General features: G+C 50.6%; 2 protein-coding genes and 1 long non-coding RNA gene across 6 annotated transcripts; 2 read left to right on the top strand and 1 right to left on the bottom strand.

The window, feature by feature from the left end:
* The first annotated feature begins 429 nt into the window (after positions 1 to 429).
* PRADC1 (protease associated domain containing 1) lies at positions 430 to 4,946 on the top strand. Of its 2 annotated transcripts, XM_063078582.1 has the most exons (6): positions 430 to 575; positions 2,891 to 2,991; positions 3,529 to 3,638; positions 3,920 to 4,087; positions 4,390 to 4,550; positions 4,677 to 4,946. In XM_063078582.1, the coding sequence occupies exons 1-5, from the start codon at positions 509 to 511 to the stop codon at positions 4,508 to 4,510; spliced, it is 567 nt and encodes a 188-aa protein (XP_062934652.1). In that variant the 5' UTR covers positions 430 to 508; the 3' UTR covers positions 4,511 to 4,550; positions 4,677 to 4,946. The 2 variants fall into 2 exon arrangements, with proteins under 2 accessions (XP_062934652.1, XP_062934651.1); XM_063078581.1 differs by having other exon boundaries at positions 4,390 to 4,946.
* Positions 4,947 to 5,402: 456 nt separating this feature from the next.
* On the bottom strand, positions 5,403 to 18,070 carry SMYD5 (SMYD family member 5). 3 transcript variants are annotated; one of them, XM_063078253.1, is made up of 13 exons: positions 17,974 to 18,070; positions 13,440 to 13,548; positions 12,527 to 12,666; positions 11,942 to 12,063; positions 11,488 to 11,557; positions 10,802 to 10,906; positions 9,932 to 9,994; positions 9,649 to 9,719; positions 9,200 to 9,306; positions 8,728 to 8,784; positions 7,733 to 7,827; positions 6,971 to 7,041; positions 5,403 to 6,874 (listed from the first exon to the last, which is right to left on the bottom strand). In XM_063078253.1, exons 1-13 carry the CDS (start codon positions 18,067 to 18,069, stop codon positions 6,730 to 6,732), a joined length of 1,251 nt encoding a protein of 416 aa, XP_062934323.1. In that variant the 5' UTR covers position 18,070; the 3' UTR covers positions 5,403 to 6,729. The 3 variants fall into 3 exon arrangements, with proteins under 3 accessions (XP_062934323.1, XP_062934324.1, XP_062934325.1); XM_063078254.1 differs by lacking the exon at positions 9,932 to 9,994 and having other exon boundaries at positions 5,404 to 6,874; XM_063078255.1 differs by lacking the exons at positions 5,403 to 6,874; positions 6,971 to 7,041 and adding an exon at positions 7,084 to 7,354.
* Positions 18,071 to 18,151: 81 nt separating this feature from the next.
* Positions 18,152 to 19,160, top strand: LOC134363207 (uncharacterized). Its single transcript, XR_010021691.1, has 3 exons — positions 18,152 to 18,191; positions 18,380 to 18,534; positions 19,040 to 19,160. It is a non-coding gene; the product is annotated as an uncharacterized LOC134363207 (long non-coding RNA).
* The last annotated feature ends 8,576 nt before the right edge of the window (positions 19,161 to 27,736 follow it).

Raw genomic sequence — 27,736 nt, 5'->3', positions numbered from 1 at the left:
CCCGAGAAGGGGGTGGGGAGCCCAGCTGGGAGAAGGCAAGTCGCCGTCGAGCGAGGCGGCCGCAGGGAGGATCCGGTCGAGACCTCCGGAGCTGACGGCCAAGACTTTACGGAGGCTGAAGCTAGTCCTGCGGGGCGCCCGCCCCCAGTTCCCAGTCTTCCCGGGTCCTCCCACCGCCTGCGAGGTTGTGGAGAGTCGAATCCAAACTCAGCTATACTGGGGCTGGGCTGGGGTGAGGGCCGGCTGTTGCTGTTAAGAGATTAAGCCAATCAGCCCTCGGCCCCACTTCTCTTGACCAATAGGAAGTGAGCTAAGGGGCAGAGGCGGAAAGTGTGGCTACAGGAGCAGGCATCAGAGCCAATCAGACTTGGGCCTCGTTCCCGTCTGCCAACCAGTGGCGGCAGCGGGTCTGTGGGCGGGAGGCTGGAGCAGCTGTCAGGGTAAAGTCCGGCGAGCGACGCGCGGCCGGACGGCGGGGGGAAGCGCGGCGCCGGGCCCGGCCCTGGAGATGGTCCCCGGCTCCGCGGGCTGGTGTTGTCTCGTGCTCTGGCTCCCCGCGTGCGTCGCGGCCCACGGTGAGCGGCAACGGGCGGGGCTGCGCTGTGGGGTGGGGCTGGCCGTCCAGCTTGCGCGTGTCTCGGGCCGGGTGCCACGGGTCACCTTGGGGACCCCGCGAGTTCGGAGCAGGTCTGGGGACAGGCAGCTGGAGTGAGTGGGTGCTGGTCCCCGGGAACGTGAGCTGGGCGCATCCTGAGGCTGGGCTCTAAGTCCTCAGCTATCCACGTCAAAGCAGGTCTCTCCAACCACCCCCTCCCACTAGCGCCGACCCAGGTGACTTAGGGTGCTACCAGGAAGAGGCATAAGGGACAGCTAGAGATACTACAGGCTGGAGGTGTGTATGTGACCATTCACGTGCATATACAGGGGCACACATTTCTACACGTGGGCTCACACTCACAAGCACATGTACACACAATTCTTTCGCACCTACACATATACGCCTATACACATACGTGAGCACATATGTATACCCACAATTTACACAGATAAGCACGTGCAAAGTCCAAGCAAGGGTGTGTGTGGAGGGAAGGGGAAGTTTCATGCTAATCCAGGAAGGCTTTCTGGGGGTATATCTGTATCTGATGGGGAATCCCCACTCCCAGGACAAAGGCCCAGTGCCAAGCCCATGGAGCTCTACCTGATGGCTATGATTTGGGTAGTGGACAAGGACAGCTAAAGCCACAATCATTCTTAACCCTGGCATGCAGTAGTGGCTTGGTAGTTTGTTGATTGACTAACAGACCTGTGGCAGCAGCGTTCATCCCTCAATATTTCTCAATCTCTCTGGGCTAAGGAAACCGGGGAGTCAAGCCCGGGTAAAAGACCTCAGAAAAATCTGGCTGTTCTGGCAATTCTCAGTGCAGTGGAGCTGGACATAGTTGTTGTTCATTCATTCATCAACCTTTACTGAGCACCCAATAAATCATAGCCATTATGCCGGGCACTGGGGATTCAGCACTAAGTGAACCTACAAATTTTTAATCATTGCCCCAGTGGAGGAGACAGACATTAAAAAATTATGAATATTGTGTAATTACAAATTATGTTGAAAGTATCAATTGAAAAAAAAAAGTGTTAGTCCGTTTTGTGTTGCTATAACAGAAATACCTGAGACTAGGTAATTTATAAAGAAAAGAGATTTATTTAGCTTACAATTCTGGGACAGCTGCATCTGGCATGGGCCTCCGGCTGCTTCTACTCATGGTGGAAAATGGCAGGCAACTGATGGGTACAAGCAGATCACATGGCGAGAGGAAGCAAGAGAGAGAGGAGGTGCCAGGGTCTTTTAAACAACAAGCTCTCACTGGAACTAACAGAGCGAGAACTCACTCATTACTCCCCCCACCTAGGGAGAGCATTAATCCATTCATGAGGGATCCGCCCCCATGATTCAACCAGTTTCCAACACCACCACATTGGGAATCAGATTTCCCAATGAGTTTTGGTGGGGACAACACATCCAACCCCCATCAGTATATTTTGAATGGGCATAGGGGAGAGCAATCATGAAGCAGCTTTCTCTGAGAAACTGACATTTAAGCTATGACCTGAAAGATGACTAGGAGTGAGGTAGGTAGAAGTGGAGGCGGGATGAGGTAGCAAGCCTTCCAAGTAGAAGGAACAGCTTGCAGGAAGACCCAGCAAAGGTAAAAAACTCAAGGGAGGCCAGTGTAGCTTGAACATAGGAAGGAGGGGATGAAGTTGGAGTAGTGGCTATGGGCTGGATCACGCAGGGCCTTGTAGGCCTCGGTCAAGAGTTTAGATTTTATTTTAAGTGCAAAGGGAAGTCGTTGAAGGGTATTGATGTCCTGGGAGTGATATGATCATAATTGCCCAGATGTTTTAAGATCTCTGGTTGTTCTTTGGGGACTGGTCCTTAGGGAGCAAGAATGGAGGCAGGTACACCAGTTAAGCTGGGACAGTTAGTTCAAGAGATGATACTGACTGGACTAGGGGGATGGCAGTGGGAACAGTGAGTCAACTTTTAGTTTTAGTAAGAGTTATTTTGTACCCCGACCACTATATCTCCACCCTGAAACTCCCGGGTCCACTTCAGAGCAAAGATGGATTAACCCTGTAACTCTCAGTCTTCCTGGCTCACCTATGTAAGCAGCAGCAGGAGATATAAATCTCTGGGGTGACTAACTATCTGCATCAGTTCTGTTCTCCCAAGGGCAAAGACCATCTTTCCTACCCACCTGGGGGGCCCAGTCGAAGCTGAGACCAGAGGCCCAGATTATAGCCTCCTAGTTGAAGACACAGGGTCCATGACCTGAACTTGAACCAGCTTGTTACCAGGAGGCTTCTCACTTGTATCTTTATCCTTCAGGTTTACGCATCCATGACTATTTGTACTTCCAAGTGCTGAGTCCTGGGGACATTCGATACATCTTCACAGCCACACCTGCCAAGGACTTTGGTGGTATCTTTGTAAGTACAGGGAGGCCCCTGATCTCTGATTCTTAACCTTCCCCTTCCGCTCACTGAGCTTTGGTAACCCTCATTCCGCCTGAGTGCGGGGATAGGGAAGGGAGCAGAATCCAGATCTGCTCTCCAGGAGCTGCAGTGAAGAAAGGAAGCGCTCCCAGCTACTGCCTTGGGTATAATATAGATCTGGGCACTGTGGAGAAGCAAGTTGTCTTCTTTGGAGAGATGAAATAATGAAAAACCAAGGGCATCAGCTTTCTCTACCAGTTCTACCTCTGATCTATGTTACTTAAGACAGGTCACTTCCCCTCTCTGGGTCTATAACCAACTCCCCTACCTAGCTCATGGAAAGGCAGCATGGGGTAGGACATCCAGATAGATCTTTGTGAGAATTAAAAATGCTCAAGTGTCCAGCAACACAAAACCACTTCACATTTCCTTCATACTCTGAGGTGCCAGTAAGATGGTATCCTCAGCCCAGTCCTAAAGTAGGTATGTCTCCTTACATTCTCACCTGTCCAAATGTCTAAACTTTTTCAGCACACAAGGTATGAGCAGATTCACCTTGTCCCCGCTGAACCTCCAGAGGCCTGTGGGGAACTCAGCAACGGTTTCTTCATCCAGGACCAGATTGCTCTGGTGGAGAGAGGGTAAGAAGCTGGCAGGCCCAGGCACAAGGGGAGGGCAGGCATAGGACAGATTCTGAAATCATTGTTGGTAGTGGTACTTAGTTAGAAATAGCTTCTTTGAATAATTCGTCTTTTTAAAGGTCTTTAAGAAATGCCTTAAGATTATCCATGCTTTTGGCTATTTACTTATGAGCCTTTGTAACAAATTCTTTATGGTCCCCCTTTCATCTTCCCAGGGTGATGGTCTGGGGAGGGATAGCTAGGACCTGCCTTTCCTTTGGTCTCATTGACACTTCTTCCAGGGGCTGCTCCTTCCTCTCTAAGACTCGGGTGGTACAGGAACATGGTGGGCGGGCAGTGATCATCTCTGACAACGCAGTTGACAATGACAGCTTCTATGTGGAGATGATCCAGGACAGTACCCAGCGCACAGCTGACATCCCTGCCCTCTTCCTGCTTGGCCGAGATGGGTAAGTGCTCCTTGTCTCTGGCTATATCAGCACCAAGCTGGTTGCCATAACTTGGGGGGGGCAAGGGTAGTCACCAGTCCCTTCCAGTGGACCTCATCCTGGGGTGCCCTCAAAAAAAAAGTGCTCATGGGCTGGCCAGTTAGCTCAGTTGGTTCCAAGGTCAAGAGTTCAGATCCCTGAACCCACCAGTCACCCCCCTAAAAAAAGTTCTCAGGCTCTGGAACTCCAGAGTGATGGGGACAGTGGGGCATGATGGAATGCTGAGAAAGTGACCATCGCCACCTCTCTTTGTGCCTTCCCAGCTACATGATCCGTCGCTCCTTGGAACAGCATGGGCTGCCATGGGCCATCATTTCCATCCCAGTCAATGTCACCAGCATCCCCACATTTGAGCTGCTACAACCGCCTTGGACCTTCTGGTAGAAGAGCTGGTCCCACATTCCAGCCATAAGTGACTGGGCTGGTAAGGGGAAACCCAGGAATTTTGACATTTGAAATCTGGGGACAAGTGGAGCCAGGTAGAGGAAAAGGGCTTGGGCCTTGGCTAAGCTGAAGGAGGGAAGGCACACCACTGGTTTCCCTTTCCCAGGGCCTCCAAGGGTATCTCATGCTATGGGAAGAAGCAAGAGCCAGGCCCCAAGGCTTCAGGCTAGAATCTGGAACAAAAAGAGCTAAAGGCATGAAGCCCGAGAGCCATCTGTGTCTGGTCACATCCTACCTGACTCCAGCCTCCCCAACCCAGGGTCTTGTCACAGTGACCTTCACAGCAGTTGCTGAGGTGGTTTAAGGAACTGGTGTTTGGGGACTCAATAAATCCTCATTGACTTTTTAGCAATAAAGTTTCCCATCAGGGTTGCAACTGTGTCCTAGAATAAAGGCACGTGGGTGGAAGGGCCTTCAAACTCATTCATCTGGTCCCATACCATTATTCTGAAGGAAGGAAATTGAGACCCAGAGAGGACAATGATTGCTCAAAGTCCTTTAGGACCAGTGCTCAGACTGCTAGTCTTGGATCCCAACATAGCTTCCTGCTCAAGAGATGAGGAAGGCCTGGGAGAGAATCCTCTGGGGAGAAGACTCATCCTGTAGCCTGGTACCGGGAATCCAAACTGGACCTCAGAGGACCTGTGCACAGGGGCTTTAGGAACATTTGCACAGCAGAGTGTAGATGAGACCAGAGATAAGCCCAAGATGGGGAGCCCAGAGCTCCCATTTCCTGCCATCACCTGGTCTAACCTGTGCCCCTTTGCACCTTTGACTTTGTACCCTTTGGCTGCTGCATGCCCTGAGAAGCCTGTCCAGCCATTCTCCACAAAGCATTCCTCCAGAGGCCTGTCACCACTCACATTTTATTGAGAACAGTGGGCAGGCAGGGGTGGGAGAAGGGTGCTGGCCACTGTGAAAGGAATAAGATCCTAATAGGTGAGGGGGCCAGACAGGCAGGTTCCACCTGGCTCCATGATCCCAGAAAGGGCCTGTGGGGTGGGAACTGCCCTCCCTGGGAACCCTCAGCAGAGGGATGTGGCAGGCTCCTCAGGGAAGGTAGGCAGGAAGGCATTGGGACTGATGGGTGATAATTCCACAGCATCCAACCCAACAGTGAGCAACAGGGGTGGTGCTAGTCTGGGGGAAGGAGAGATGTGGTCAGGGCTAATCTCCTCTACGTTTCTGCAAGACTTCAATGTTCCTCTGTAGAGACCCTAAAGATGGAGACTGAGGATGGGAGAGCCCCTCACTGACCCATTTTACCTGCCCTGGGGAAAGATTAGGGCATCCTAAATTAAGGACAGGCCTGTCATCTACCAGCTCTCTGTCATGCTGCTGGAGTCCTCAGTGGGAACAGAGTGTGAGAAAAGGTGAAAATCCCCCACATACCCTTACTGAGGCAGACAGAGGCCTCTTCCATACCCCATGTAGCCAACCACTATGCCAGGATTTGAGAGGCAAAGCACAAGGTATGGATTCTGGAGTCTGGGGCAGGTGTTATTCTCCACTTCCCCAGATGTCCAAATGGTGGGCATAGCGGGAAGAGGGAGGTAATCCCCCCAATCCAGAGTCCTGGCAGAGCCTTGGGGAAGGTGCTTTGGAGGCCCAGATCCTTCCTGCCTCTCCCTGCTCGGCTAGTAGTCAAATAGTTTCCTTACCAGCTACAACAGTGGCAGGTGGGAGGTAAGGAAGGTCAGGGTGCTTCACTACTTCCCCTTTCTGCTTCAATGAAATCAGTCTCACAGACTTGCCACATTTTTAGCCCCTCAAAATAAATCAACAGCAAGTTGGAAGGAGGAATGCCGGTGGATGGGCGAGTGTAGGCTACGGGGCCAAGGGGAAGAAATACCGTTAGGCCCTGACCCTGGTTCCAGCCCCTCACACCTTGGAGTGGAGTAACCTCAGGGGGAAGCCAGTTCTGAAAGGCTCAGGGACAGGGCAGAGCCTGAGCCAACTCAGCAGCAGTGTCCAGGGCATGAGGACTGGTGGGGGATTGGGGGCCTAGGGTCCAGCCTCTGTCCTACCCTCTGGCTGAGAATTGGAATGGGGGGAATGCAGGCAAGGGAATGGGGAGTTCCTTCCAAGCCTCTTCTCCAGGGGAAGGGCCCCCTTTTCTGGCATGGTCTGGGGCAGGGCCCCTTCTGGGCAGGGCAACATCACACATCAGTCATCTCATCCCCGAGCTCTGCATCTTCCGGCTCTCCTTCCTCTTCTTCCTCCTCCTCCTCCTCCGAGGTCACATTGGGTTCATCAGCCTCTGCCAGGCATTTGGGGCAGGAACAAACAAACAAATAGTTCTCCCTGCAGGGGTTGGGGGATGGTGAGGGTGAAAGTTAGGCAGCCACTGGGATGGAGGACCACAGAGCCCAGCTGCCCAACCACATCCCTAGCTGGCACCTGAGGATCTTGTGGCGGCTGTGGCGGCTGCGTTCCCGTTGACAGCAGTCTAAGTAGCTGATACAGATCTCCTGTAGGGCAGAGGAGAGGTGGGGTCTGACAGCCTGTGCTCCCTATTAGGTGGGATAAGGGCCTCCCCAACAAATGTCCTATCTCCAACCACTGCCCCATCCCAGGAGCCAGGCCTGAGCTGCCCTTCAGTGAAGGGGTGGGCTGCCCTGATCCATTCCCCTGTGCCTTCAGCAGGCAGGCCACTATGAGGCTCCAACAACCTGTATCTGACAGAGAGGAGACTTCAGTTAGCCTCAGGCCGTGGTGAAAGTCAGTCAGTGGCCAAGGTCTGTGGCTGGGATCAGAGGTTATCTTGGTGTGATGCTACCTGCCCTGGAAGAAGATTCAACCAGGTTCTATGCACTGAACTAACAGCCAGGAACCCAAACCCACACTAGCCCCCCACAGCTCGAGATACCGAGTTCTCTCCCACTTTCCTAGAAGCTATAGATCTGTTGATCAAAAGGTGGCTGGGGACAACAACCTGGTCACAGTTGTCCCTCTAACACCGCTCCGAAGCTTTCTGAGTTACTTTTCGAAAAAGTGGGTGGGGTTAGAACATACCCATAAAGATTCAGGCCCTGAGGCATATGGGGATTCAACCCAACAGCCTGAACTTGAATTGCTCTAGTCACTGCTGCTCCCAACCCCCACAGAGAACTTTCAAGGCCCACTGCCCACCCATCCATCATGGCTCCTGGCCGCCCTCACCTCTCCTGGCTTAATATCCTCCAGGGCGGTGACATGCAAAAGGAAGTTGTTTTCTGGGAAGGAGGTCTCTGCATTGGGGACACAGCTGTGGTTGCCTGGGTCACAGGAGGCAGGTAATGAGGATTATTGACTAAAAAAAAATAATAGCCTCAACTCTACAGAGCACTGGGTCTCATCCTTTCTTGCTCTCTGATCCCTGCTGGAGCTGAGCAAGTACTGGAACCCCAGTTTCCTGACTCCCCTTCCAGGGCTTTCCTGAGGACCATGGAGCACAGGCACAAATGCACTGCCACATCACTTGCCACTCTGACCTCCCATGACTGGCCAACTTCACTCTCAGTTGTGTTCCCACTGTCTCACAAAGAGAGGGACAGGACTCTGAAGGGATGCCCACACCAGAACACTTAAGTCACTTCTTTCTGCTACTGGACATCTGGTAATGGCTGACTGAGGCTCTCTGAGAGCCCAGTTTGGGAGGGGTAGCGTGGCCCTGACTCCTGGGAGGAGGGGTCTGCTGTGAGGAAACCAGGGGGTGGGAAACAGATCTGGAAAAGGCAGTTGTCTGAGCTGGCTCTGCCTCTCCCCATCAGGTGCTGATGAGACTCACCTTCTAGCCTGAGCTCCCTCTTCCCAGGATCCTGAGGGTCACAGGCTCTCCCATACTCCCCTACCAAATCTCACAGGTCAATGATGGTGCAAAGCCCATGAATTTGCCAGAATCAGAGCTCTATACCTGCCTTAGTCCAGGGCCTGTCCCACTGTAAGCTTTTATATACAGGCATACATTAAAGCATGAGCAGGTGAATGAATGAAAAAATGATAGAGAAGGTCCAGGGTAATGCCCAAGGAAGTTCAGACCTAACCCCACTCCCAGACTCAACCCTACCAGCCTAGAAAGGGCCAACCAAGAAGGATGAACTGTGGCTGTGAGGCCACCTGGTCAAGGCGTTGCCTTGACCCAACGCCTGGGACCATCCCTCAATGGCGTGACTCACAGCAGCTCTGAAGCACAAAAAGGCCAGATCCTTCACAGTTAAGAAACTCGCCAGTTGCTGTAAAACAGTAATATGCAGATGTTATCTACCCATTTTACAGGTGGGAAAGGAAACTAGGCTCTCAAAGGACAGGCACTGGTCCTACTCGCTTGCCACCCCACCACACTAATGCACCCAGTCCCTACCATTTTACCTAAAATTGCTTCTCTGAGGTACAAGCCTTGCTTTTCTGTGTACAACATCATGCCATTTGTCCAGCACTCCCCCTCCTCCCAGCATCAAGCCTCTGGATGGATCTTGGGGCCATTTCTCACCTGCATGTCCTGTGGACAGATCTGAAGCTCCCCACAGGCACACAGGGATTACCTTCCCCCACCATTAACTCAGAGTTCCCTAAGGAAAGACTGTGTGTCCACCATCTGACTTGGGGGGTCTCCAAGGTTGGGTGAGGCCAAGGCCGAATCTCACCAACCTGCCTCGATGTCCTTGTACAGCTGGTCAATGAAGGCATCCAGCTGCTCACGGTCCTGAGGCTTCAGCTCCAGAGCATCACAGGCATGGACCCACTGGCTCAGGGAGCTGAGGGATCCAAGGCAGCCCGTGGTTGGAGAGGAGAAGGTCCAGGTCATGGGGCTCTCCACCTCCAGGCAAGTTAAGCCCAGGAAGAAGGGCATCCCACCTCCATCCCATTTCTTTCTCCAAGGCGGGGCTCCATCTTCCACAACAGATAGATCAAGGCTCCCAAGAGCAGACTCTACTGCCTCATTCTTTCTGACTCCACACCACCGTGTCCAGTTCAGTGCTCTGGCCACAGAGTCACACCCTACCCCATCCCAGTCGTGAAAGGAGCTGTGGCTACCTTCTTCAATCAATCTTCTACCCGGGCCCTAAGGGATAAGCTCTGAAACATTCTCTCCTAACCTGGTCCCGATTCCTTGGCCATTGGTCCCAACAAGAGCAAAGAGAGACCGGAATCCATCTGGAGTGAACCACTAACGGGGAGAAAGAGAGGAGACGAGCACTCAGGTTACAGCCACTTGCTGATGGACTCCATTCAGGAAGTCACGTGTAAGTCAGTCCCATCCCATCTCCAGAAGATGGAGTGGGCTTTGGCTTAACTGTCCCAGAAGGAGATGCTGCTCTGATTGCTCCTGGAGAACTGAAGTAACAAGGAGGCCACTGGTCCTGACCTTCCCATGCTCACCTGGCTGAGAGCTTCCTCATAAAGAGCCTCTGTGAAGAGTCTCCGCAGAAGTTCCAGTTGGCCCTGGTTTAGGGGAAGCAGGGAGAGACTTGCATCCCTGGGGATTTCCCGTTAGTACCCAGTCAGGGCCCAGAAGACTAGGTGAGGGGAGGAAAAAGGGCCAGCTCTGTAGATTGAGCTTTCCCTGGGGGCAAAAGAAGGCCACAGAGTCCTTTTCTCCAAAGAACTTTGGCAGGCTGATGGCCGCTCCAACCCAGGGTGGCAAACCCAACATTTCTCCCCATTTTCCTACACTTGTACCAGCAAGTCTGAGGCAGCCTGGCTGACAATGTCTGTCCTCACCACCACCCTCCAGGCTCCCCCAACCTGGCCTCGAGACTAGATGGACTCTCCCCTTCCTTTCCTCTGAACTCCATGCAGGAAGGCTCGCCTCCACTCTCAGGTAGCTCCTGCTGTCCTCAATGAGAAGCTGTGCTCTTTGATTGGTAACAGGCACTCAGTACATTGGCAACTTCACACTGCTCCCTGGTTCTATGGACCCCCAACCCTCCATACTTCCCTTATACCTGATTTGGGTATGAAAGGGGTCCTGCCTTCCCACACCAGTGTAAACAGCATGTTCAGAGCAGGGCATCCACCCCCTCTGTCCTCTGTCATCACCCCACTTCCCACTTTCCAATTTTAGGTCCACATTAAGTCATGAAGTTAATAGTGGCAGGAATGAAACTCCTCTGAATTGATGTTTGGGTCCAGCTTTTAACCTCTTCCCATGGCTGGGAAGGGACCAAATGTGGAACTCCTCACAGATAGCCAAAGACATCCCAGGCTATTTAGGGAAGAAGGGGAGATGGGTCATGGGAGAACACTAACCTTGAATTTGTCCCCCAGGAGTTTGTGGACAATTTCCTCCTCCTCATTGGCCGTTTTGTTACAGAACTGGGCGAAGAGCCTGATCCAGCGGTCCTTATCCATAGCCTGCAGTGAGCAAATACATTTAAGGGTCACGGACACCAACCTCCTTCCTGGCACTCCTGCCCATGTGGGAGGGGCGGCCTGGTTCTAAAGCCCCTGCCATCAGGGAAACACCACCACACATGAGCATCAAGGGGCCCTTCCTTTGCCTGAGAAACTTCTTTCCTACACGGCCCACCCCCAACCACCTCCCCAAGTGGAGCCCAGCTAGCCAATTCAACATTTGGAGAAATAGGAGAATGAGGCTGAGGAATGACGGTATTAACAGAGGAGCTTCTCTCACTTTATGTAAGAGACACAGTCCTGAAAACGTGGTGCTTATAAACGGAATGCATGAACTGCTGCTGCACAAGACATCTGCTCATAGATCAAGGACTACAAGCAAAATGAGCCCACTCCTCCATTACCCATGCTTGATTTATGTTCACCATACTCCTATTTATGTTCACATAGCAAGCAGCTCTCCTTTGGCAAACACAGGAAGAACTCTGCATCCAGCTAGAGCCTTAAGGTGAGGAGAAAACTGAGACCAAGGTTTGAATGGGGCCAGAGTCAGCTTCCCTGGGAGAGTCACGTGAGCCCACCTGCTTCACTGTGGCTACCATCCGGGCCATCAACATGATGCTTGCAGTCTCAGGGGGGTAGTGAACACTCCTGGGGAAAGAGAAAAGAAGTGTGGCCTAGAAATTCCCTCCCCGGTAATTGTGCTCAGGGAAACCCAGTCTGACTACTACAAAGAAACCTTCCGACCAATTCCATCAATTACAAAAGAGAGAAAGTCAGAGACAGGAACTTCAGCAGGACTTTGCATCCCTATGGGCTTAATGGGGCTCTTTCTGGGAGTGTGTAAACTGCTGAGGATAATGGGACTGGGAGCCCAGATTAAAAGCAGGGGGTTGGGTAATGTGACCTCTATTTAATCCTAAGAATGGAGGAAAAATCTGGGGGATGGTAACTTAAGAAAGATAACCACATCTGCTAAGTGCAGGCAGGCAGGGAGGGAAGGATGAAGGAAAGATGAGAGGAAAAGAGACCTACCTCCATGCCTCCTGCAGCTTGTTGAGAGGATGGAGGGGGTCATCCTGGGAGGGGCCGGGGCACAGGACCTGGTGGTATTGCTCAGCAGCTGCCAGCCGACATTCTGCACTGCAGTACATCACCTGTTAGGTGGGGTAGAGTTCAGGTTAGCACCCTAGGATCTGGCCATGGGGTAAGGATGTGTGAGGTGCATACATCCCATGTAGTACTCACCTCCTCTAACCGCATTCCTTCCATAGCTCCTGAGCAGTAGCTCAGAGGTGTCATGAGATAACACAGGTTGTTCTGGGGGCATGTGAGAGAAGCACCTAACCTAGGCTTGTAAACCCACAGAAAGGAAAGGGACCCCCTGCCAGGCCCCTAAGAAGAAGGCAAGCCTCTACCAAGCCCATTTTTTAGGCAATGGAACTGGGACAAGGAGAATGAAACTGGAACGGTGACTGAGCCGTTTCAATGTCTTACCCTTCATACTGGTTCTCAAAGGCCATGACTAGGTCTGTCTTTGCTCCTGTCTCCCCAATGAGGACTTCAGCTAAGACCTCCCTTGCCCACGCCCTTTCAGGTGCACTCCCCAGGGATGCTCACCTGGCAGTGGGGACAGTTTTGGTGGAGGTCATTGTGCACAGTGCACAGCTCTGGGTAAGGCAAAACCTGGCCTGGTTTCCCGGTCAGCCTCTGGGCATTCTCCTCTGCCTTCTCCAGTGCCCGAAGGCAGTGGTCACAGGCTGAGGGTGACAGACAGATACAACAATGTAAGTGTCTCGAAAGCAGGGGCCACATCTGTCCTTTTCAAGTAGTGTCCCCAGTGCTAGAATGGTGCCTGGCACATAGCAGGTGTTCCATAAAAGTTTAGGAAGTGAGTGAGTAAATGAATGACTACATTAAAGAATGGGATGAGTGAATGAATTTCACAGCATCCAAAGGTGGATGACCCTTCCTCTCAAGAACTCCTAGCCTCTCTTGTGTAAGTCTCCCTGCTTCTCAATCAAACTTGGTCTGTGGGCTCCTACCACCATCACCCTCAGACTGGGCTTCCACCACTCTGGAGCCGATAACCTTCCTTTCATGGTTTGTCTCTCTAGCTTAAGAAAAGTGTGAAAAAAGTGTGTGGCCAGCAAAAGCTAAGGGCATCCTACTTGCTTCTGACTCCTAACTCAGCCTTCTTAGAACAAGGGCCCCACAGCCTCTTCTTCGTATTGGGCTCCACTTTGGCACGTCCAGTCCCTTATACTATGGGGCCAGACTCTAAGTTCTGCCTGAGTGACAGTCCTCCTCCAAGGAGCACATCAAAAGAGCCTCCTACTGCAGGTGCCCAGCCCCAAACACCTGAGATTGGACAGAGGTGTGGTTCTCAGGCACAGTTCTCCAAGGGAAGACAGCACTTCCTCCCAGCACCTGGAGTCCCAGAGACATCAGCCAGCAGGGATGTATCAGCTCTTTTCCATGCACAAGGGTGACTGGGCCCAGTAGCCATGAGGAGTAGGAGAGATGTGCTCACCTCGGTAGCGATAAAGTGCATTCCAGAGAAACTGTGCAGCCACCAGGGGCCGTTCTACGAAGATGGTCTCCCCTTTCCGGATCAGCTGTGTGGCAAACAGCCCCTTTCCCTAACAGGACAGAGAAGGAAGAGGATGGCCATAAGAAGGGACAGAAGACATAGCTCCAAGAGCCCCCGGAAGGCTGTCCAGCCTCACCCCTACATGCCTCACTCTTAGCAGAAGCCTCTGCCTCTGAAGATTTGTAGAGTATGGTCAGCACCCTTCATAACTGCCTCTTCTGGAAATGTAGCTCTGACCTACTTTCAGCTGCACTTCTTTCAGCCCATTCAGAGCAGAAGACCTGGGACAGGGAGGGAGCCACCACGGCAGCCACCTCAGACTGCTCAGAGGAGAATATCTAGAATGGCCAGAGAAAGGCCAAGGCTTATAGCAGACTGCAGCCTCCTATACCAGGAGCTGGTAATGGCAGGGCAGCCTTCTCTGAGTCACCTACATGCCCCTTCAGGATCTTAGCAGTGGTGCTGCTGTTCCGGGTTGCAGAGAAATCCTATATTACAGGACAGAAAGGCATAGTTTGGAGGAGAATGTGCCCTCTTGTTTGGTCAGCTGGATACCCATAGCACCTAGCACAGCACCTGGCACCCAATAAGCACTCAGGGGTTGCACTGAAAGGAATGAGCTAATCCTAGCACCAGTCCTAATGTTAACTTGCTGTGAACCTTTGAGCCAACTGCTTTACTTCTTTGCATCTGTTTCCCATGTGAAAAGTGAGTATTATAATAATAACTAGCAGGTAGTTTCCAGAATGCAATGACAGATGAATGGACCTTTGATCTCTAGCTACTTACTGCTCAATGGGAGGTACATGGACTAGCAACATAGGCATCACCTGTTGCCCACTGTTAGAAATACAGAATCTTGGGCCCCACCTAAGACCTGCAGAATCAGAATCTACATTTCAACAAGATGCCAGGTTTATTCATTTGCATGTTAAAGTTTGACAGGAACTGGTCTAAAACACTATATATACATCATGTAAGGGATGAACGATGAGAAAACAGCCTCTGAACTACCACCTCTCAAATGTGCAAAAGAACTCAGGAGATGGCTTAAGAAACTAGGCAGTTACTGGCCTGCTGGGCACTTACTCCTGCTGCTCAATTAGAGAAGAAGGGTGATGCTCCTGCCAATATTGAGCCACCACAACAAAGAAAGAGAAAAAAATGTTTGACACAACAGCAAAATGTCCTGTCACTGTTGCCTCCTGGTAACTCCCTGCTTCCATCTAGCACTGGCACTCTGGCCAGACAGGGGCACCTCCCAAACGCAGAGCAGCAGGGATGTGTAGACCACAACAGGCCCTAAGTAACCCATGAACCACAAATGTCAACCCTGTGAACAACTCTGGGAGCTCCATCTAACAGTAGAATGGGAAGGTGAAACAAAGCTGTGGACCCTTGACTGTCTTCTTGAAAGCCCCACCTCCATACCATGTAGCTCCTGGCACCCAGTCTAGCAAAATAAAAACTTAGCCTTCTTCTTTGGGACAAAATGATATGACAAGGGACCCACATTATCTCTGACAATCTCAAATCTCAATATTGGACAAATATAGATCTCCCTCTCCCTCCTTCTGGATGACCAAATGCAGAAAATATTTAGTAATCCAAACAAAAGGAAGGGCCGGCCATGGCTCACTTGGGAGAGCATGGTGCTGACAGCACCAAGTCAAGGGTTAAGATCCCCTTACTGGTCATCTTTTAAAAACAAAAACAAACAAAAACAACAAAAAAAAAAAAAAAAAAAAAAAGAATCAGAGTTGTTCCTTCATGAAGTCACTCATCCCCCAAAAAGATGAAAGTATTTCAAGAAAAACAGCTCTAATTCATAATACCAAGAAGGCTGGAGAACACTGAACCTGAAAGGGACAACCCATACAAACATATTTCCAATTTGAAAAATAAGTTTTAAGGAAAGATTGTGCAAAACTCTGAGTCTATGTAGTAAATTTGAAAATCTTGATTAAATTATTGTTTTTCTAGAAAAATACGAATGACCACAAATGAATTCTAAAGGAAGAAAATCCAGACAGACTAATAAGTCATGCTGATATCTGGCTAGTGTGCACCAGTATGAAATTTCAGCTGGTGTCCACTGGACCTGGTCAGTTTTCCGTTATAACTGATCATGTCCCTGGCATAGTAACTGGTAAACATTTGAAAATCATTCCTGCCAATATCCACAGAAAAAAATAAAAAGTTATAAAAAACTACCCCCATATAAGATCCCATATGGTTCTGTTACGAGGCACAGGTCTAGTTACCTGCCCCCTTTCAATAAACAAACCACTCAAAAGACAAATGTTGGTGAAAATGGAAGTCAGCTTTATTCAGGAATACTGGTGACTCGAGGAGAGATGTTATGCTAACTTATCTCTTTGGTAAATCTGAAGGAGAATGGCCAGACTAAAGCCATCTTGAAGACTCAGGTTTGCTGAGAGGTTTTTAAAGACAAGGCTAGAGGGATTGGAATGTGGGAAATGAAAAGCAGGAGGGAGGGGGAGGTGCAAGGGGTCAGGTGCAAATTTTTGCCAAGGCTCCATCTGGTTTCTGCTCCCCTCCTTGCTGTTATCTCAGGGTCTGTGTAGGGTCTGCAAGTCTGCAGCTTCAGGCTGACTGGAAAACAACTTTACACTTATGTAAATGATGTCATCTTGCCCCATAACCAAGGTTCAAGATATATAACCATGGGAAAAGAGGGAACTCAGAGAAATACATGCCAAGAAAAAAACTGTGTCCTTTTAAAATCTGCCTACAGCGCATGCAGTTTTTGGTCCCAACATGGCTTCAGTCCTACTCCAACAGTTTCACGAGCCAATTCCCTCATACTTTCAAAGAATAAATAATTCTCATGCTATTTAAATTATTCAGTAACAGAGGAAAAAATGGAAAGCTTCTCCATTTTACCGAAAAACAAGAATAACCCTCATGTGGTTACCTGAAGAAGACAGCACAAAGAAAAAAAAATCACAAACCAATCTCACTTGGTGAAGACAGATGCAAAAAGGCTAGGATAAACCATCTTGTTACCAAGTCCAGGTAGGTATGCAGTCTTCTACACCAGCAGCAGCTCAGGTGTAGGCATGGAGAAGGCAATCAGCTGGCATCTTGATAGAAGGCTGGGACAGGACAACTGGGCAAACAGAGTGGCTGAAGTGATGAAGTGAGAGGGTAGTGAAGAAAGGAGGGGGCTGAGAGATAGAGGGCTAATGAAGATAAAAGTGAATATCACTGCAAGCTAGGAGTGACCAAACTGAGACACCATCAAACTGTAGGCCACCCAGCAGCACAAGAGGCTCTTGGTGGAGATGGAGAAGTCAGCAGCTAAGGAGACCAAGGATGCAGGGGAGCTGATTTACCACTGAGTGTTTAGATGCCTCTGCAGCAGAAAGAGGGCAAAGGAAGACTGGGCTGGGAAACTGAATCAGTACTACAATGCTGAGAGCAGGAGACAATGACCAGAGGCTAACATCTTGGACAAAGACCAAGGACACACACAGTCACTACACGTACTTATTCAACCTCACCAGTAACCAAAGAAATGTAAATGAGAAGAAAGTAATACCATTCTGCGCAAGTCAGCTGGCAAATATAACTAGGAAAGAAAATAGTGCTGGAGAACAAAAGGATGTCTGCACAGAAACTGACCTCCAAGAGCTTTAATCCCAAGGGTGAAAAATAAGGCACAATAAAGTGTCCATAAATAAGGGGTTTGTTGAACTGTGGCCCTACCATGAAATAGACTAGACTATTACTTAGCGCTTAGAAATGAATATGTAGAAAGAGATTTATTGATACTGAAATATTCAATGCTGCACCAAAAAGCAGTTTCTAAGAATGTAATTTTAATACACACGTATTTGCACAAGTATAGGATTATGAGTAATTCCTATCTTTTCTTTCCTTACGTGCATTTTATATTTTTTTCCACAATAAACTTTTAAAACACGATAATAAAAACGACAAAATCATGTCACTGTCCTACTTAAAACCCTTCAAATGGTCCCGCGGCCTTTGGGATCTGGTCCAAATTCGTTAAGGCTACAAAGTCCTTCATGAAGGGTCCTGCTCTGTCTCCTCATCCCGCCAACCAAATCTTACTCAGAAGTTCCCTGAGGACCCACGCTTTTCTATATCTCCGTTCCCTCTGCCCGGCAAGTCCCCACCCACCGCTCCCAGGGCCCAGCAGCAATGCTTCCATCTTGGCTTGGAGCAGTCCTAGCAGAGCCGCTGGCGGGCGGGAAGGGCTCCGCGGGGATGGGGCGCGCACGGAGACAGCGGAGGTCCTAGTCCACTGCGTGACCGCGTCAGGAGCCTGCGTGCGGGGACAGACAGGAAGCCCCCCGGCCGCGAAAAGGGGTCGGGCCGCAGCGTCCAAGAGACACGGGAGCCGCTAAGCTCCGCGCATGGGGCCCCTCGGGGCTGTCTCCAAGGCCGGATGGGGTGGGGTTCCCTGGGTCTGCCTCAGCCTCACCTTAGCGCTGCTCACGAAACGGACTTCCACGGCGGCCCGGGCCCGCCCCGCCACGCCCACGCAGAAGGAGAACACGTCGCACGTGGAGGCCGCCATCTTGGACGCGCCTCCGCTTTCTGACCCCTGACCCCGCCTCGACCCGGGAGGCCCCGCCCCCGCGTGAGTTTGGCGTGGCTGCGACGTTTTGTGGTCTAGAGAGTCGGCAATTAGATCCTTTGGTTCGTTGACTGGGTGTAGCTAGGCCTGCCTTTGTGCTTTTGCATCTGTGTATTTGTGTGTGTGTAGGGTGTCGGTGTCCTCTGGCATGTACTTCTGTATCAGAGTCTGTGTATGCGTACATAGTTTTGATATGTATATCTGAGTCCCAGTTATGTTCGCGTGTCTACTTTTGTTTCTGTCCACGCAGTGGCTGGCCTTTGTTTGACACAGCCCTGGACCCAGGGATAGGACAGCAGAAGGCAGACGTACTCCTCTCCTCTCTGACCCTCAACTTGAAGGGAAGAACTGGCGTATACCTGGGGCTCACTCACCTATCTGGCCATCCTATAAAGTCTATGAAAGGTGACCTTTCTCCGTTAACCCTCTGACAGCGGGTCACACAGTCCTACGAAAGATCAAGCTGGACTTGTGCCTCTCTCAGATTCTTCAGGGGCTTACAGACCTTGAAGCCTGGGGGTGGTGGAGGGGCCCATAGTGGACCTGAGGTCTGAGGACCCCTGAAATTGTATGTAGAAGTGGGTGTGTACATGCACCTTGTCGTGAGACTGGGAGAGGGGACTATTGTATCGTCCAGGACCCCCAAATGCTGTGAACCACGGACCAATGGCATCTATCTCAGGCTTGACCACCATGCCTTATTTTTGTTTCCTTGTCCCGCAATTGATTTTATGTTCCATGAAAAGGGACCTGCGTCTGTATCTGGTATGGTCTCATGGTGACACTTGGGGATTTGGTAGAGCCCAGTAACTGCTGAACAGGTAACTGTTGATTTAAAAAACGAAAACAAAAACGGTGAGCCACTTCTTCCTGGAAGAGGCAGATGATGCTGAATTCCTTTGATTAATAGGGTTGACTTTGGGTCCAGCGTTGGGAAGGACTTCCCTGAAGACAGGGACAGGAAAGGGTTCTTGAAGCTGGACCCTGTCTCCCCTGAAGCCTGCCACCTGGTCACCAGGAGAGGATGGTCTGCTGCGGTAAGTAAAGGTGATCTCTCCCAAGGTGGCCTCCACTCCCTGCCTTCCCTTCCCCCCTCCCTCAGAAAACTCTGCCTGAGAGCACCTAGGGATGGTTTTCTCTCTTACCACTAGAAGGCAGGGCAGACCTCCTTCCACCTGCTCACCCCAGCTCCCAGGAGCCTTTCTTATCTCCATGGTTTGTGCTACAGAAATCAGCCCTGAAAATACTGGTGGCAGGCTTCTTAGAAAGAAACCAATCAGATTCCTGAGAAGGAATGGGAGCCATGAGTCAGGTTCATGAAGGGGGGGAAATAATAACTGTCTGTGGAAATACAGCAGAGTTTATGACAAAATGCCAGCCCTGATAAAGTCAAATTTTTCTATTCTATATAAAGATGGGAGGTAGTCAAGGCAGGTAGCTGGAGAGGAAAAGACGGTGGTCAGGGTAGCACGTTGTTCCAAGGAGGCAGCTGGGCCTGCACTCCTTCTGAGAGTGGTAGCTTTGGGAAACTGTGAGAAGTGGGCTAAACAGTCTGCCTCTCCCTCCTCTTTGCTCTCAATTCCATCTACCCCATCTCTGGTGGGGAAGAGTCTTATCTATGCCTAGGAACTGATTCAAGGAGGCCCCTTCTCCTCCACAGCCAGGCCAGGAAAAGATTAATCCCTGGGAGGCTGGGGCTGGTGCAGGTACCACTCCCCCAGGTGAGGGGAGCCTATAAGCCTGAACAGTTATCACACACTTAGCCCTGGGCCTGGCATATTATAAGTAACTTACAGACATCATTTCACCCCTGGAGGTCTAAGTTATCAGTACACCCATCATATAGATGAAGAAAAAAGGCTCAGGAGGCCAGTAAGCTGGCCAAGGACATAGCTGAAGGCCAAAGTTGGTGCTTTGACTGTTACATTATTCCAGCTCCCAGGGGTTGATATAGGAAAGGGGGCTCCTGCTTGACAGTTCAGAATCTTCTGGTGCCCTTTGACCCTGATGAGGCTCTTTGTTGAGATGTGGGGCAGAGAGGTCCAGTGGGTGCTCCCAGGAAGAACTAGCCCAAATGGCCTGGCTAGAGCCTCTGTCCCAGTCTTCAGCTGTCCAGTCCAGACTCAGTGTCTTCACTCTGGATGCTGATGTTGGAGCTGCTAGAGGGCTTGTCCGGAGAGGCAGCCCCAGCAGATGTGATTGGCAGTTTCAGCTTTTGCTGCTTCTGATACTTGACCCTGCGGTTTTGGAACCAGACCCTCACCTATAATTGGGGGTAGTGGGCAGAGATCAGAATGTGACCAGCAGGTCCCACTATTCCCCCATTCCCAGAGTGCCCACTCTTTCTGGCCAAAAATTAGATCTTCCTTCTGAGGGAAGTATCTCCTCCAAAACACCCTTTCCCATAATTCCAGTCACCATTCATTTATGCAACTAGTATTTATTGAACTCCTGTTATGTGCTAGGCCCCATCCTAGGTGATGGTGATACGGCAGTAAGCAATAGAGGCATGGTCCCTGCCCTCAGTGGAGGTCACTGTCTAGTGCAGGGAGACTGGTGACGAACTAAACAAAGAAATATATAAACACAGATGGGGGTAGGAACAGGGGTTTGGGTAGAGGGAGCCTCCCTGAGGCTCAAAGGAGGAGAGGCCAGCCTGGTGGGGACAAAGAGTAGCCAGCTAGGGCAGGAGGCAACCTATAGGAAGGCTCTAGGAAGAATCAAACTTGGAGTGTTTAAGGACCCAAAGGAAGAAAGCATGGCTGAGAATGAGAGGGGAAAGTAAAGAGAGGGAAGGTGGGCAGGGAGGTCAGGGGGGGCCAGATCACCCAGGAGCTTGAAGGCCACAAGTAAGGAGTGTCACCTTGAAGACTTTTAAGTGGGATGTAACATAGTCCTATTTACATCTTAAGTGCATTGCACATCTGGCTGCTGGGTGGAAAATGAGTGACAGCAGAAGCAGGGAGACACCAAGAGGCCGTTGCAGTGACTCGGTGAGAGCTGGGAAGTATAAACTAGGAGCGATGGAGCCAAATGAAGTGATTCCAGCTGTATTCTGGAGGTAGAGGTGACAAGGCTTGCTGATGATTGGAAGTGGGGGAGAAGGAGGAATCTAGGATGTCTAGATTTTTTTTTTTTTTTTTTTTTTTTTTTTTTTTTTGAGCAACTGGGTAGATGGTGGGGCCATGTATGAGGAAAGGAACAGATCTGGGGAGGAAAAAAGCAAGAATTGAGGTTCAGACTTGTTGAGTTTGAAGTGCCTGCCCATGAGACATCTAAGTGGAGATGTCAAGAAGGTGGTTAAATGTACAAGTCAGAAGAGAAGATTGAGCTGAGGATACAAATTTGGGAGTCATCGGTTTATGGCTGGTATTTTAAACCATGGGACTAGATGAGAACAACCAAGGAGAGATTTCTGATGTCTGAAAGGGAAGAGTAGTCTGCCAAGGAGACACAAGTGGCCAGAGAAGAACTAAGAGAAAAACTAAGACAGCACAGTATCTGGAAGCCAAGAGAAGACTGTGTTTCAATAAGGGAAGGAGTGCTCGACTACTGAGCTGCTGAGTGCAGAGTAAGTTGAGGAAAGGCAGCAAAGAGGTCATCGGAGACCTTGCTGAGAAGTTTTGGTGAAATGGTAGAGAAAGAAGTCATATTAGAATGAGTTGAGTGAATGGGAGGTGAGAACACTGAAAGAGTGAATGTAGCAAGTTCTTGAGAAGTTTGCCTGTGAAAGGAGCAGAGAAATGGTACAATAGCTGGAGGTGAATATGGCATCAAGAGAATATTATTTTAAAAAATATTTAGTCTCATGGACAGCTCCTTATTTAGCATGGAAATAACTTATAAAGTTTTAGCTTAATAATCTAGATTAATCGTGTGTAGTTACCATAATATGACTTCACATGGGACTGTTTTTTCATTATATAAGGGGTGTGCAAAAAGTTAGGGTCTGTCTCCGCAACAGCTTGGTGCAGAGAAAGAAGGCCCATATTTTCCTCCCAACCCCTTTAGGGCCTTCCCAAGGTAGTGTCTGTCGCCAGGTGCAGCCCAGGCCCCACACAAGTCCCTGCTCCCACCTGGTTCTCTGTAAGGTTGAGCTGGGCTGCCAGCTGGGCTCTTTTCTTCCCCACCAGATTGTGCTGTTTTGCAAACACTTTCTCCAATTCTTCCAGCTGCTCCAAGTTAAACATAGTTCGGATCCTCTTTTGGTGTCTCTCAGTGTCCTGAAGATGCTTGGTTGGGGCCCAGTCTGGGGGACTCCAGAGGCCTGGGCAATGAGCCAGCTCCAAGCCTAAAGAGCAACCATCAGCAGGGGAGGTTAGCCAGTAGCCACCTGCCCACCCATCTTGGAGGAAAGAGAACACATGGCTCCAACACCTTGCCTTCCCCTTGGCCAGTTAACATGGCAAAAAAGCAGAGCGGGAAGAGACTGTGCAGAAATAACAGAAAACAAATGAGAAAGGAGTCTCAATTCTGCCTCCACTACTCTCTACCCAAGTGGCTTAACTTCTGGCTCCTAATAGGAGTTGCCAATCCTTCTCGCTCCTTGCCCTTCTCTCTTTTCCTTGACTGCTTCAGGAAGCCCCATGGGATGGGCAGAGAAAGGACCCCCAGCGGTTCAACCTATTCATTCATTCAACAAATACTTTTTGAATGTCCACTATGTGTTAAACGTGGTTTTAAGACACACCAGAAAATCCATGTCTTCAAGGAACCTACATCTTAGAAGTGAGGAAACAGACAGTAAAGAAGGTAAAAGAGTAAAATATTTAGTATGTCAGATAGCAATAAGTGCTAAGTAGAAAAAAAAAAGGGAGGAGGGGGACAGGGTGAGTGTGTATGTGTGTCAGGGGGAGGGGGTAGTTTGCATATTTAGAAATGGTGGCCACTTACTGTGGTGGCACTTGAACAGGGCCACTATGAACAGCTTGTGCCTTATACATAGATACCCAGCTAAGAGGATGAGTGGGGCCTGAAATTCTGCCCACTTTCTGCAGGCTAATTCTTGCCCCCCTGATAAGGTTCTGTGTCTGCCTGGAGGAGGGAACACCCTTTCCTAAGGGACACAAAAGTGCTATTCAGTTCAACAAGTGGTGGGCCAGTGGAGATGCCTCAACCAGGGGGCAGTCAGTATGTGAGTCAGGGCTTGAAGGGGGTGAGGGAGTGAGCCATTGGGCTATCTGGGAGGAGAGTGTCCTACGAAGAGGAATGACAAGTGTAGTGCTGAGACCACTCCAGCTCCTACTGGCCTTGGGAAGGCCTCAGGGCTGGCCGATGACTGCCCCAGCAAAGGGAGCGGGATTGGGGTCCTGTCTGCCCAGGCTTACCATGTGCCTGCCTGAGGGTAGGACCAAAAGACCAGGAAAAGCCCAGCAGGCATCTCTCCTGCCTTGTTTCAGAATCCGAAGTAGTTATGGCCATTGGAGAAGAAATTATGCTGTATCATGTATTACTTAAGAGATCTGGTTGGAATCCTAGCTCTGCCACCAGTTACCAGTCATAAGACTTTGGGCAAGTCAGTATACCTCTGTGAGCCTTAATTTCCTCATATGTAAAATGGTGATAATCCCTACTTCTAGTGATGTCAAAAGGATTTAAAAGCATGGTGTTTGCAAGGTGCACAGCACTATGCCAGCCACGGGACGAAAAGTCAGTGGTCATTTTAAAAATTATAACACAAGAAACATGGCAATGGGGAAGAGATGAATTATTTCCAGATGGATTAGTTCCAGATCTGGGAAAAATTAAGCTGGATCTATACCTCATACCTTGCAACAACTATTTAAATGTAAAAAGTAAACCCACAAAAATCTAGAAGAAACTAAGGAAGAATTATTTTATGATCTTGGAGTGGGGAAGGTCTTTCCAATCAAAGTCACCCTAATTAAAGTTAAAATGTCAATAAACTGAGAAAAAAAATATTTGCAGCTCATTATAGTTAAAGGGCTAATTTCTCCATGGATTGTTTTAAATTATCAACTTGATAAATGGGCAAAGTACATAAACAGTTCAGTGAAAAGGAAATACATATGAAAAGATGCCCAATCTTTCTTATAATTAGAGAAATGCGGCATGGAACCAACACAGAGATACCATTTTTGTTCTCTCAGATTGGCTAAGTTTCATAAGTTGGCTAACATCATGTTAGTGAGTTTGCTGGGAAAGGAGGCACTCATATGCAACTGGTGGGAGGGCAAAAGGGATACAAGCTCTGTGGAGGGCAATCTGGCAAAAGTATATGAGCATGTATGTACCCTTCAACCCCAACAATTCTAGCTATACTGGAATATCCTATGTGCAGGGTTATCCATTGCAGCACTGTAAAAAATAGCAAACGACGAGAAACAATCAATGGGGCCTTATTAAATAAGTTATGATGTGTTCTTACAATGGACTACTCTGTGGCTGTAGCTCTTTATGGATTGGAAAAATCTCCAAGATATATGGTCAGGTGGTCAAGTGAAAAGAGTAAGGTGCAGAGTGGTGGTGGGGGGAGGAGGAAAGAATAGGTATGTATGTATATAGTATATATATTCAGGTATTAAATATGCATAAAATACCTTGAGAAGTAGGTGGCTAGGGGACAGGAGCAGGAGAGGAAACTTCTCCACATATCTCAGTATATATTTTGAAGTTTGGATTGTATGGATGTTAATACCCATGCAAAACTAACTTGAAGATGAGACAACTGTAACATAAAGCAGTAAAACCGCAGTTCAGACCTCGGGTGTGTGGAGAGCTCAGAGAAAGGTGATTTGGTGTTATGAACACGACTCTCAGATACAGTGGTGTAAATCTGGATGGGTTGGGAGCCCAGGAGTTAATGCACTGCAGAAAAGGGTTGAGGAAATGCAGGGTGAGCGGTGTCCTGCAAGTGGGAACCAGGCAAGAGTGTGCTAGAACGATCACCATCTCCCTCTGGGTTGATAAGGCTTGAACTAACTTTGCTCTCGTTTTCCTCACGGGGACATGGGGAAGCATGAACCCGGCAGCCAAAAAATGGCGAAAGCTTGTGTAGGTGGATGTTCGTGCTAGAGGAGAAGGTTACCTCAACAGTTAAATTCTCACTGGGATTTAAGTGCCAAGAGCCTCGGTATCATTCTAAGAGCTATATAAGAACGCAGGTTCAGAGCAATTAACTGGAGAGCTCAAGTTCACAGACACGAGCAGTGGAGGCGGTAGTGAGGTCTGGCCATTTGCCAGCGCCTCGCTGAACCGTACCACTCCTAGCATCCGGGCCACCAAGCGTGACCCAAAAGGAGGTGTGGGAGGGAGTCAGAGGACGCGGAGACCGGGAGCAGGGCTGGGTCCCCTTGCAGCGCAGCACTGGCCTTGGCAGTCTTCCCAGCCGGTGTCTGGTTCACCCGCACCTCCTGCTCTGCACCTGCCCTCACACCCACCTCTCCCACCTCAGCGTGCCGGGGTCTTCCTCAAAGAGACCCTGTCTCGGTCCTCAGTTTCAAGTGCAAGGTCAACGGTCGTAGGGCCCCTTCTCCCTCCAACTGTGTGTAGTTCTCACATTCAGAGACTTCTTTCTCTACCCGGGTGCCAGCTGTCGCGGCCTGCACTCTCCATACCTTGCCCATTCACCCCACACGCGGGCGCGCAGTACCTGTGACGCCGAGGCCCTGGAGGCCGCAGAAGTGTGCCATGCGCTGCCCCGGCATAGGGGGCTGGGGGCACAGCGGGTAGACGCCTACACTCAGGCAGGCGGGCAGCCAAGTCGCCGGGCACGCCCAGCGCAGAACCGGGGCGGGAGACAGGGAAAGAGCGGTCCGGGGGCTCGGGTCGGCGCAGGCGGAGCCTGACCGCGGGGAGGCGGCCGGCGCGCGGGGCTCGGGCCTCGCCAGAATGGCCTCAACGGAGAAGGACTCGAGGCGTCCGGGAGCGCGGGGCGAGCCCGAGCCCGCGGGGAGGCGCGGAAGCGCGGGAGAGTTGCCTGAGCGCGGGGGCTGGATCCGAGTGCCCGAGCGAGCGGGCGGTCCAGGGCTGGGCATGGCGCGGCCCTTGCCGGGACGGGCGCAGGGTGGGCAGCCGGGGGCCTCTGGGGCTCTGTGGGGAGCGCGAAAGGCGAGAGAGAAGACCCTGAAAAGGGAGCGAAGGAGCCCAGTTGCTGGGAACTGCCCCAGCTGTCGGCAAGGGCTCTTAAATTGGGCGGGGCGGGGCGGAGACCAGCCTTTTCTCCCCGCGGCCCAGGCGGGGCCACCGAGACAGTGCGCTCCCCGCAGCCCGGTCCGCGCCCCGCCCTGGGCGAGGTATGGTGGGCGCAGCGCCAAGGAGAGACCTCTCTCTCTTCCTCCGCACTTAACAGTGTCCACGCTGGTGCGGTCAGGGGAAGGACCCTGATCCCGCTGAGGCTTGGTGGTGATCCTGGGGGCCGTCTTTGCCCCTCGGTCACTGCAGCAGTAATGCCCCTGTCCCCGGGGCCCTGCTGGGGCGGAGCTGTGATCTGAGAAAAGGTAGGGCAGTGCCCGCCTGTCCAGGCCTCAGCTGATCCGTGCAGTCTCTGAAGCAGAAGCACTGGCCAGTCACCTATGACTGGGAAGACTTTTTGTTTTTCAATTTAACTACTTTATTTAAAAGCACAGTGAAAAGTAAATTTCCCACCCTCAGACCCCAGCCGCTCAGTTTCCCTGCCTGTAGATACCGCTGTGATTACCAATTTCTTTTGAACCTTTCCAGAACTTTCTGTACCATAAAGCTTATGCCCCCATTGGAAAGATCTCTCCTATACCCAAAAAGGTGAAAGGGAAAAAATTAACATGGAGGATTTATATGCAGAATTTATAGAGTGTTGTGAAGGTTCCAGATTAAGAAATTCTAATTCATTGTCAATGCATAGGAGTTGACGGCCTACTTGTGTTATGTAGGTGTAGGGCAGGTATTTGCATCCGTTTCAGAGGTGGAGAATCAGTACTGTATTTACTAGATGTTGTCCTTGAGCAACTTACAAGTTGGTGTTTGCATGTATTTCCTCGCCTGTAAAATAGATAATAATAGTACCTACTTCATGAGGTTGCCATGAGGATTAAATGAGTTAATGCAGGCAACGCTTTTAGAATTTGTCTGGTGCATGGTGAGCACTATACTGTGATTGTGGGGACAGGAGAGATTCCTGACTCCCAGGCTCCGGTTGCATTCTGCGCTCTCAGATTAATGCCTACTCTGAAACTGCCCAACCAGGTCCAGGGCGGTTCCGTGTCGTTTTCGATAGGCGCCAGCTGTTTGGAATACAAACATCTCCCTTTTGCTCTGCCAGGTAGGGGCCGGAGGAATCTTGCTGGGGTGGGTGGCCTCCGGCTCCGCCCCCTCCCCCTTCAGCAAATACGGGCCCGCCTTCTAGCAGCTCCATAAAGAGCCTGGAACGTGAGATTGTCAGGGGCGAAATGAGGAGCGGGTGGTCGGACTGGCCCCAGGTTCATGCTTACTGTGTTTCCGCCAGGGGGTGCTAGGTCAGAGATGAGGGAACACGATCCCCATCCCTGGGAAGAGGCTTGGCTGGGATGCCAACTCGCGAGAGGGGCTTCCGCTCACCAGAGGTCAAATCCACTGAGAGTTTGGGGGGGGGGTCTGGTGAAAGTCCCCAATTCTACACACACCACCCCGC

The sequence above is a fragment of the Cynocephalus volans genome, chromosome 14 (genome assembly GCF_027409185.1).
Source record: "Cynocephalus volans isolate mCynVol1 chromosome 14, mCynVol1.pri, whole genome shotgun sequence".
NCBI lineage: Eukaryota > Metazoa > Chordata > Mammalia > Dermoptera > Cynocephalidae > Cynocephalus > Cynocephalus volans.
The sequence above is the reverse complement of the archived record's forward strand: the minus strand, read 5'-3'. Positions and strand labels throughout refer to the sequence as shown.

What these genes read in the sequence shown, in the direction of transcription:
- PRADC1 (XM_063078582.1), top strand. Translation starts at nt 509, where the DNA reads ATGGTCCCCGGCTCCGCGGGCTGGTGTTGTCTCGTGCTCTGGCTCCCC. An exon ending in AGGACTTTGGTGGTATCTTT is followed by an intron (nt 2,992 to 3,528) that starts GTAAGTACAGGG and finishes AAACTTTTTCAG; the next exon opens with CACACAAGGTATGAGCAGAT. An exon ending in TTCCTGCTTGGCCGAGATGG is followed by an intron (nt 4,088 to 4,389) that starts GTAAGTGCTCCT and finishes GTGCCTTCCCAG; the next exon opens with CTACATGATCCGTCGCTCCT.
- SMYD5 (XM_063078253.1), bottom strand. Translation starts at nt 18,069, where the DNA reads ATGGCGGCCTCCACGTGCGACGTGTTCTCCTTCTGCGTGGGCGTGGCG. An exon ending in TGCACTTTATCGCTACCGAG is followed by an intron (nt 12,667 to 13,439) that starts GTGAGCACATCT and finishes TGTCACCCTCAG; the next exon opens with CCTGTGACCACTGCCTTCGG. An exon ending in AGCCGCCACAAGATCCTCAG is followed by an intron (nt 6,875 to 6,970) that starts GTGCCAGCTAGG and finishes CAACCCCTGCAG; the next exon opens with GGAGAACTATTTGTTTGTTT.